General features: G+C 36.9%; 1 protein-coding gene across 1 annotated transcript; it reads right to left on the bottom strand.

Annotated features, from left to right (window-relative positions):
* Positions 1–83: 83 nt before the first annotated feature.
* On the bottom strand, positions 84–10,485 carry porcnl (porcupine O-acyltransferase like). The gene is made up of 13 exons (XM_079382308.1): positions 10,262–10,485; positions 5,765–5,938; positions 5,319–5,511; positions 5,143–5,186; positions 4,820–5,001; positions 3,681–3,811; positions 3,442–3,567; positions 3,250–3,350; positions 3,081–3,157; positions 1,344–1,407; positions 1,081–1,166; positions 849–959; positions 84–651 (listed from the first exon to the last, which is right to left on the bottom strand). Exons 2-13 carry the CDS (start codon positions 5,898–5,900, stop codon positions 553–555), a joined length of 1,350 nt encoding a protein of 449 aa, XP_079238434.1. The 5' UTR covers positions 5,901–5,938; positions 10,262–10,485; the 3' UTR covers positions 84–552.
* Positions 10,486–11,017: the final 532 nt, after the last annotated feature.

Raw genomic sequence — 11,017 nt, 5'->3', positions numbered from 1 at the left:
GTAATATTATTACGTAACTCGCGTTACTTGTAATGCGTTACCCCCAACACTGCACTTACCTATAATTAATGAAAAATAGTCTTGGTGGCAAATTTTATTAGAAAATAATAAATATTATTGTCTGACATAATCAACAGCTTTTGATAAAAAATATGAAACGTTTACAGGTTCAAGACATGTTTCATAAAAGTGACAATAACATGTTCACAATGAAAGAGACTATGTTTTCTACTGTATATCAAGCTGTACAGAGAGAGCAAAAAAAGAGAGATTCAAATAATGTACTCTGCACACTGATATTTTTTCTTTTGTTTAATCCAAAATTGTACCTAATCTAAATCAAAATAAAAAGAACAAGTATGCTCACATTATGAGAATATGATTCTTGTAACAACATGAATCAAAAGGCACTTTCCATCTTTTCCAGCTGAGGGACAGAAATCTGGATGTAACACTGACTGTTGAAAAATGCAGTCTATGGTAAGAATCCACCATCTTTCACGTTCAGATTCAGTGAATGGTCCTTTGATTGCTCAGTACTATAGCTTCTCCTTAAATGAGCCAATAAAACACAAAACAGCCAAACATCACCCAATGGCTTGCCCAGTTTAGCTCCGACCACTTTTGAATGGTGTGACTGGCCATGTAACCCTGTGTGGAAACAAAATACTGTGAGAAAGCAATTCTAACTAATTTAATTGTGTATATTTTTAGTAGTAGCTGACTATTTAAACTAAATATAAAACTGTATATATTTTTAAATTTAATGCAAATTAAATATGCATTTAATATTCATTTAATATGCATTAAATCATATGCAAATTGCATATGCATATGAAAACGCTCACCTCCTCAGCATGCATGTTGTCCATTTCAGAGTCAAACAGTGATCCCAGATATGTCAGATGGAATATTGACAATGCACTGAAGAAAAGGTTAACCCCATACACCCACAGCGTCTATATCAGGAAAAAAAAACTCTATAAGAAATCTCATTGAAAATCTGTGAACTACAGATCTCACCAAAAATGTTTTTTTTTTTTTATCATGAATATAGCTGATTAGTGCTAGACAGATCACCTTCTTATTTTGGTGATGGCAGTCATTTGGGCAGCGCTTTGACAGTATACAAGAACTGAAAATAGCTGCCAACCGCTTTCTCAGAACTGCAAGAGGAAACAAAGACAGTATTTTGAGTCCTGATGTCTAGGCCAGTGATGTGACATCTATTATAGATGTTAGAATTTACTACCTTCTGAAATGTGTGCCATGTATGCATTAGTATTATTATATTTTTTATTGATGCATATTGCATGCATTAATAAACTAAAATTATTGTTTACCATGTTCAACATAAGTGATGAATCCCAAAGACAACAGCACAGCCCCCAGATGAAAGCTGAGACCCTGGCAAACAAAGCATAAGTAATAAAAGAAAATATACTACCATTCTAAGGTTTGGGGTCAGATTTTTTAAAGAAATTGAAACTTTTATTCAGAAAGGATACATTAAATTGATGAGAAGTTGCTGTAAACACATTCATAATGTTACAAAAGCTTTCTATTAAAAAGAAAATTCTACTAAAAAATTTGAATAACAAGAAATGTTTCTTGAGCACCAAATCAGCATATTAGAATGATCATGTGACCCTGAAGCTTGGCTTGACATCAGTGGCTTGTACATAAGGGTACTGTCATTTAAGACACGTCCAAAACTGTTGCAACAGAGATGGAAATACAATTTTTAAATACGTGAATTATGCTTCCACAGTTTTAAAGAAGGGGGTGTTCCAATACTTTTGTCCATATAGTGTATGTACAAGTCATTGGTGTTTGGTGATGAGTTTTTGGCTCAAGGTCTGCATTTAAAGTCACACCAGACGTGTTCAGCTGGGATCAGGACTTGTCTTTCTGCAGACCAGTCAAGTTCTTCCACACTGACTGAATAAATCATGTCTTTTTGAACCGTGCCTTATACACAGAGACACTGTCATGTTAGAATAGAAAAGGGTCCTGTCCAAACTGTTGCTATAAAATTAGAAGCACACAATTCCATAGAATATCATTATATGCTTAAACATTAATATTTGTACTCAAGGAAATTACTAAAGTAGTCAAACATGTTCATTAGAAGGGTACACAATACTTTTGGCAATATAGTGTATATTAAAATAGAAAAGTTATTTTAAATTGTAATATTTCACAATATTAGTTTTACTGTATTTTTGATCAAATAAACACAGCCTTGGTGTACATAAGACCTCTTTAAAAAAAACTTAAAAAAAAAAAAATCATACCAACTTCAAATTTAGAATCAATGTCCTACATTAACCACCAGAGGTCTCCATTCAACTACAATACACTGAATTAGGCATCCGTGGCTGATATTTGTCTTAGTTCAGTGGTAGACAACTGTTCTGTGATGTACTATATATTTACGTAGTAATTGAAAAAAAAAAATCCCAAAATATTAAAAGGTACTTTATTTGATTTCAGACTTTTTTGCTAATTTCTGCCAGAATTAGCCACAAATTGCACCCATCCCTACAACCACATGTCCTTTCTCCAAAACCCACTTGACAGTGAACCCAAACAGATTCACATTCACGGTATGTTTTTGACTGGCTAAACAACCACAGGTCACCCTAACATGGATATTTTGATGCATGGATACATACAAATAATTCCAGCTGCTATTCTGATATACTTATACTCCTAAAGGTCAAACTGGTAATACAGCATGAATGATTTTATCTTAGTTACACACTTACAGTTTGAACCACACAAGCACAGCTACAACAGCTTACTGAGGTGACAAGGCATAAGCTTCCAGGGTAGGCAACTGTGGTTGAATTATCTATCTACACCAGCTGTAGACAGCCGTTTAAATCTGGGTCATGGTGCTCTGAGATAAGATACCATCTTTATTCAAGCTGTCATGTTACAGGGAAACTGTTTTCTGGATCAGGTGTTTTTTACCCTTACACAAACTCAAATCTGTTTAAACAGATGGAACCTGATTCTGTGCCAACAAACCTTCGTAAAATGTTAATAACCAGAGGGCTGGAAATCATACTTACATGTAACAATGCACTGGCAGTGTAGGTCACCAAGATGGCAGGAAAAGTGCCAAGTTTGAGTGCACTTTTAAAGATGTCTGTGTGTTAAAATGAACAGGGAACATTTATATGAATGCACAATATATATATGCATCAATAACACATCACAAACCTGAATAAATATACATACATTCGTTAAGCCACTTAGACATGGGCAGATTCCAAGAGGTAACAACTTCCACCATAGACCTCGGCAATTCCACATTCATAGGTTTAGCTACTGTAATATCCCTTTGAATGAGAAAATACGTCACAGTAGGTGTCAACAATGCTGTTATTTAACAACAAAAGAGAAAAAGAGAGAAAATGCATGAGTATGCACCATTTGATGTGGTCTTTGTGTTCAGAGAATCCAGCTCCAGCCATCACAGTGGTTGTTTCACTCAAGTAGCTGACAAAATAATTGCTAAAGTGGAAGGACACCGCATTTTCATAAGCGTGAAGCCACCTGAGGACAAAAGGACAATAAAAACAATATTAAACACAAAATGAAATAAACATTCAAGCTAGCCATTTCATTTCCTCTGGATATGGAATCCCAATGGGGGAAGAGCAGCTCACCTACGAGGAAGTCCGTCACCGTAGATGGGAATGAAGTATGGAAAGAGATAAGGAGCAATACAGTTGGAAATGACCAGGCACATCTGACTCCTCAGAAAGCTCAGAGCAATCTTTCCAAACCAGCCAACGCTCTGCAGGAGATAGTAGGATAGTTATTGTATAGCAAGCTCTCTGCTGATGGAAGCATGCTCAGAACAAATCAAGATTATCTTCTCTTCAAAGAAAACAATTATTTTTCCATTTAACATTTAGCATGAAAAACACATTCAATTTATTTTAATGTCAATATCTGCATATGCATATAAAGACACTTTCTGAAGACTGCTTTGAAACAATAAGGATTGGGAAAAGTGCTATATGAACACACTGGCTTGAGTTGACTGTGTTTTTGGACACAGAAGGTAAGTAACTAAATAGCACCACAAACAGTGTTTCCAAAGTACATCACATATATTTATACCATTTCAAAGTTTGGGGTAAGTGAGTTTTTGAAAGAAGTCTCACATAGGCTGCATTTATTTGGAAAAATAAATACAGTAAAACAATAACAAAAATATTATTACAATTCTTAAAATTAAATAATATTTGTATTTATAATTTAAAATAACCGTTTTTTTATTTTAATATATTTTAAAATGTAATTTTTCTTGTAACGGCAAAGCTAAAATTTTTGCATCATTACTCCAGTCTTCAGTGTCACATGATCCTTCAGAGATCATCCTAATCTGCTGATTTGGTGATCAAGAAACATTTCAACATTTCTTATTATAAATGTTGAAAACGGTTGTGCTGCTTAATATTTTTTGCTGAAACTGCGATACATTTTTTTTTTAATGAATAAAAATAATTTATTTCAAATATATTTTTGTTATCTAAATATATTTACTGTCATCTTTGAACAATATAATGAATTCCTGCTGAGTCGCAGCATTAATAAAAATAACAAACATTGTACTGACCCCAAACTTTTAAACGCTAGACATATAAAATAATGTGTACATATAAATAAAATGTTCACATAATATATACAAAAAGAGCACAGAAATGAAATAACATTAAAAAAGAATAAGAATAAATAATTTATAATAAATGCGAAAAATAAGACAATAAAACTAGGATTAAAATATCATTCTATTTACCATTTTGCGTCCGTTAATTGCATCTGTGTAGCAGGCGAAACTGATCCATGGCCCAAAGATGACAGTTCCCACAAAGCAGAGGTATCCCATGAACTCCAGCGGGGAAGGAAAAGAGGACACAGCACCTCGATCAAGGTCAAAAGCCAGAGAGATGGCCTTCATGGCCACCACCATCTGAGAGCCTGGATACAACCGAAACAGTCCGTATGGGACATGTGACACCATAATGAGTGTCATTTGATGAAAATTATGTGACATGAAATAAAATACTTTGATAAAAACTTCTATAAAATATTTAAATTAATAATTCACTAAAGACACACCTCTCATCTTATGCCAGGTCTCTGCGTCTATCATGTGTAGCTCCCTACAATACAAATTAACAAAATATGTGAGCACTTGTGATTGTGCATCCTAATGATTTTTTCCAATTTGAACCAGTTTTCTGTTCATTAGGCCCTATCTATAAAATGCAGTCTTGTGGAAGTGGATGACAGACCCCATCAGCATGTAAATCAGGATGACGACGGAAAGGAAGACTCCTCGGCTGCTGGAGTTTATGCTGAGAAGCAGGATGAGGTAGCAAAGGAGGCACAGGATAATCACCCACATCATGTGCAGCTCAAAGAACACGTACAACACGTACAGGCCGCCCGCCAGTGAGCTCAGGTGCTTCACATGACATGAGACACCTGTCAAAAAGTGAGATAGCATTAGCCTGCCGCATCAAGATATAACAGATGGACCCATTCAGAAACATGAGTTGGATATAACAAGATCAAGTGGGAAGATTTTCACTACAATACACATAGCTGTGAAACAGATGACAAAAAGCATTGATGTTAGCCATAAAAGAACCAACTGGGCCATGTTCCCATCCTCTGGGGGAAGACTGTCTCAGTTAAACAGGTGTTTGAGAGCTGGTGTTGTGCATGATGGACTCACCTAGTCTACAGATGACCCGACACAGCAGGCAGACGAGCAGAAGCTGCCAGACCTGCTCTAAACCCTGCTGGGCGGTGGGCAGCACACAGCCCTCTGCTAGAGCCTGCAGGAACTCCATATGCCCAAAGGAATCCATCAGAATGTCCCTGGAATGCCGTTACACACAGACAGGATCTAGAGAGGAAAAACAGAGCATTATTTTATTGTAAGATTATTGGATGCCATCGCCACTGCCCTCCACCCAGCCCTCACACATCTGGACAAAAAAGACACATATGTCAGGATGCTGTTCATAGACTTCAGTTCAGCATTCAACACAATCATCCCTCAACAGCTCACTCACAAACTGGTCCAGCTGGGGCTCAACACCTCTCTGTGCAACTGGCTGTTGGACTTCCTGACCGGGAGACCTCAGGCAGTACGGGTCGGCATTAACACATCCAGCACCATCACACTGAACACTGGGGCCCCCCAAGGATGTGTGCTGAGACCCCGCCTCTTCACTCTGCTGACCCACGACTGCACACCGTCACACAACTCCAACCGTTTCATTAAGTTTGCGGATGACACGACTGTGGTGGGTCTCATTAGCAACAGAGTGAGACAAACTACAGGAGCGAGCTGAGCCGCCTGGCCGGGTGGTGCAGTGACAACAATCTCTCTCTGAATGTGGAGAAGACGAAGGAGATTGTTGTTGACTTCAGGAGAGTACACACTCAGCATGCCCCTCTGACCATCAACGGCGCGACTGTGGAGAGAGTGAGCAGCACCAAGTTCCTGGGTGTGCACATCACAGAGGACCTCTCCTGGACTAACAACACTGTTGCACTGGCCAAGAAAGCACAGCAGCGTCTCTACTTCCTCCGCAAACTTAGAAGAGCCAGAGCCCCGGCCCCCATCATGTGCACCTTCTACAGAGGCACCATCGAGAGCATCCTAACTAGCTGCATCACTGTGTGGTATGGCGCTTGCAATGCATCCTGCCGCAAGTCACTTCAATGCATAGTGAGAGCAGCTGAGAAGATCGTTGGTGTCTCTCTCCCCTCCCTCCAGGACATCTACAGCACCCGTCTCACCCGCAAAGCCCTCCGCATTGCAGGTGATCCCACCCACCCGACATACAGCTTCTTCAGTCTGCTGCCATCAGGGAGGAGACTGCGGAGGACATTGTCTTTTTCTACAATGTCCTCAGACTGAAAAGCTCCTCTGCACTATATATATACACTATCATTTGATATAGCTGAATGTGTTCAAAAATCTCAATCTACGACCTGTCAGTTAGACCCTATTCCCACACATCTCGTTAAGTTCTGTTTACCTTCTTTACTACCTTTGATAACTCAAATGATACATTCTTCTCTTATTACTGGTACTATTCCTTCATCTTTCAAAGTAGCGGCCATAACTCCCATACTTAAGAAACCTGGTGTGGATTGTAATAACCCGGAAAATTTTCGACCCATTTCTAATTTACCTTTTCTTTCTAAAGTATTGGAAAAAATTGTTGCTCAGCAGGTTCATACTCATTTAGTTGAGAATAACTTGTTTGAGCAATTTCAGTCTGCCTATCGTCCATATCATAGCACGGAGACAGCACTCGTTAAAGTCACAAACGATCTGTTAATGGCTGCAGACTCAGGACTTTTATCAATACTCATTCTTCTTGATTTAACTGCAGCTTTCGACACTATCTCACATAGCATTTTATTGGAGAGGTTGATTTCTATTGGGATCACTGGCATACCCCTTGATTGGTTTAAATCATATTTATCTGGTCGGACTCAGTTCGTTCAAATACATTTTTTTAAATCGCAGATATCTCAGATAACCAGTGGTGTGCCTCAAGGCTCAGTCTTAGGCCCTCTTCTGTTCATTGTTTATTTACTGCCTCTAGGACAGATTTTCCGCAAATTTAATATAAATTGTCACTGCTACGCAGACGACACACAGCTTTATATGTCGTCGAAGCCTAATTCAGTATTGCTGTCTTCCTCTCTTTTGCTCTGTCTTTCTGAAATCAAATCATGGTTTACATGCAATTTTCTTAAAGTTAATAGTGCAAAGACTGAAATTTTATTAGTAGGAACTAAATCAAAACTGCGTAATTGTGGAAGTTTTACACTGACTATTGACGACTCTGTTATCTCTCCTTCTTTCCAAGTCAAGAGTCTGGGTGTCATTCTTGACAGTACTCTGTCTTTTGAGGCACATGTAAATAATATTACACAGTCCGCATATTACTATCTGCGAAATATCAATCATCTTCGACCATCTCTTTCCATTAATGACACTGCCGTTCTCGTGCATGCATTAGTGATGTCTCGAATTGACTACTGTAATTCTCTGCTTAGTGGTGTTTCACAGAAACTTATTCATAAACTTCAGATGGTTCAGAATTCGGCAGCTCGGATTATTACACGATTACCATCAAATGAACATATTACTCCAGTTTTAAGGCACCTCCATTGGCTTCCAATCAAATATCGTATTCAATTTAAGATTTTACTTTTTACTTGTAAGGCTCTTCATAATTTAGCACCTTCATATCTGAGTGAACGTCTTCATGTATATGTACCTACCCGATCCCTCAGGTCTTCTGCTTCTGTGACTTGTTGTACCATCTATACGTTTGACTACCATGGGAAGTAGAGCTTTTAGTCGTATTGCTCCGACGATTTGGAATACCTTACCTCAAGATATACGTAATAGCCTTAGTCTTTCAATTTTTAAATCACGTATTAAAACTCATTTTTTTAGATTGGCTTATCCTGAGTGATTTTAGTTGTGTCATTGGGTATTGATTTTTCGTATTATTGTTTATTGTGGTGTTGTTGTATTTTTATTTTTTTTCCCTCTGTTTAATTATGTATTTTATTATTGTAAGGTGTCCTTGAGTGTCTTGAAAGGCGCCCACAAATAAAATTAATTATTAATATTATTATTATACATATACACATATATCTGCACAGTTTTGTTTTATTTAACTTGTTAGCACTCTATCTGCCATGTGCCTTATGCCACTTTATCTATCTCTTTCTTTATTATTCTACAATGTCCTCATTTGTATATCTGTATAGTTGTATGTACATATGTTTAAACTGTATTTATCTGTATTGGAACGTCTACTGTCAGTGTCTTAAATGTTAACTGTATGCACCAAGGGTCTGAGAGTAACGCAATTTCAATTCTCTGTATGTATGTGCCATACATGTGGAAGAATTGACAATAAAGCAGACTTGACTTGATAGGTTTATCACAGGGCTCAACAATAAGCACAGCCCGGGGCTAATGTGAGACTATTTCTGGCCAGTTGATGGAAATGCCACTGAAGCTAATCTGCCAGTGCTGCATTATCACAAAATCTTATATTTGTTCATTTCCAACAAATATAAGTATATATTTTAGAACAAATATATATTTGTTATATATTAAATATATTTTTCAAACAAATATAAGTATATATTTTATGCCTTGCAAAGAATGCATACAATTTTTGGTGCAAATGTGTTGATTAAAAATTTTGATTTTAAAGAATACATTTTTAAAATAAACAACAGTTATTTTAAATTGTAATAATATTTCAAAATATTAGTGTTGTTTGATCAAATAATATATAATATATGCAGCCTCTGTTTGCATAAGAGACTTCATTACAAAATCTTAAGTTCTGGTATATAAATGCCTTGCAAAAATAAGTTTTATTGACTTTTGTGGTGGGACCAGTAAAAATGTTGGCATAGGTTTAAATAGGTTAAATTATAAATCGGTCACTTATTATTTTGATTTTCCAGCAAAATTGTGCTGATGTCATATAATAATATTACTTATGCGATTCGTTTACTTACTCATTATTGAATATTGTACATATTTAATATTATAACATTATTTATTTTTATTATTTGTAGTGTGTTTTATTTATTATTTTGCTTCTAAACTAATTAATTATTTATTTATTTATTGGCACATAACATTTTTTAAAACTTTTGGCAGGGAAAATAAATATTGAACTACTAGCCCCACTAAACAGGCAGGGAAAAAATCTTGCAAAACCTTGGTGTTCAGTCTATATGCTACATGTTATTGCTGGTACAGAGCATTCTGGAATGATATTCTCCTGAGTCCTTCAAACCGGGCCAGTCTGTGTTCATATAACTGGACCTTCATTCTTAAACAGAGGTTATATAATGCTTCTGTATGATATGAGCATGAGACGAGCTTTACCTCTACTACATCACTGACTGTCTGATTTAAAGGGCAGTTCGTTTCTACAAGTTTTATCGTATATCATATGAACGGTGTTTTGTTGCTGTTTCTGCCTCTTATACACATATGTAGCTATTGCATCGTGCAAAAAAACAAACAAACAAAAAACTAGTATTTATCATCAAGACTCATGAACATGAGACCGATTTCAAAGAGCTGTTGCATGATATGAAACCCAGCTAGATCGCTAGATTACGAAGGAAGAGCTCTGCTTCACTTCCACGCGATTCTTACCGATCTCCAGGAGAACACAAGAATCCTTGCGCTACAACCGCACACCCGGAAGTAATATGAGATTTTTCCAGTGAAATGTGTCGTCCTGCTCATCCAGGTGTCCTTTCCATTCCGTTAGCACGACCATATACATCTATAAAACTCATCCGAAGAGAAACGCAACCGCTGTCGTGTAAATGAACATCCCGTAGTTCAACCAAACTTGACTCCAGCTTGCTGCGTTCACTTCCTCCGCAGAGCCGGTGGAGGTGCTGGAGTGCCTGTGATGATTTATGATGGGAATGCACTGATAATGCATTCAATGTCTTTTCTGTTTTCCTTTTGATTTATTAATGATCAAATCAATTGAAAAGTCGTTTGCAGGTCTTGATTCCAGTTGCGCTTCTTCTTTTATCTTTTTCCACCCTGTTCTCCTCTGCATCCTAAAGATGAAATGACTCAGATTTCATGTATTATCTAGTGGAGTTGGATTGCTCATTGTTCAAAGTCAGTTTATGCACTATATATTGAGGAGGCTGGGGCTAGGGCTGTCTCTATAGGCCTAAGGTTTGGAGTCCCCATTTTCTTTAGCATTGGTTCTATGTTGGTTTCAAACTCCTACATCAAAATTACTTCTAAAATAATGCTTTTCAATTTGTTTAATTATATCCCATAAACTAACATTCCAATATTAACATATCTTTGTACTACTACAGTTTCAATAAATGTCAGCATGTCAGTTGTTTTAGTCTGTAGGCCTATTGATTTTTTCTGTGT

Source organism: Barbus barbus (genome assembly GCF_936440315.1).
Source record: "Barbus barbus genome assembly, chromosome: 28".
Taxonomy (NCBI): domain Eukaryota; kingdom Metazoa; phylum Chordata; class Actinopteri; order Cypriniformes; family Cyprinidae; genus Barbus; species Barbus barbus.
This window is presented reverse-complemented; position numbering and strand designations above follow the sequence as displayed.

What these genes read in the sequence shown, in the direction of transcription:
- porcnl (XM_079382308.1), bottom strand. Translation starts at nt 5,900, where the DNA reads ATGGATTCCTTTGGGCATATGGAGTTCCTGCAGGCTCTAGCAGAGGGC. An exon ending in CAATTAACGGACGCAAAATG is followed by an intron (nt 3,812 to 4,819) that starts GTAAATAGAATG and finishes TATCTCCTGCAG; the next exon opens with AGCGTTGGCTGGTTTGGAAA. An exon ending in GCCATCACCAAAATAAGAAG is followed by an intron (nt 960 to 1,080) that starts GTGATCTGTCTA and finishes TTCCTGATATAG; the next exon opens with ACGCTGTGGGTGTATGGGGT.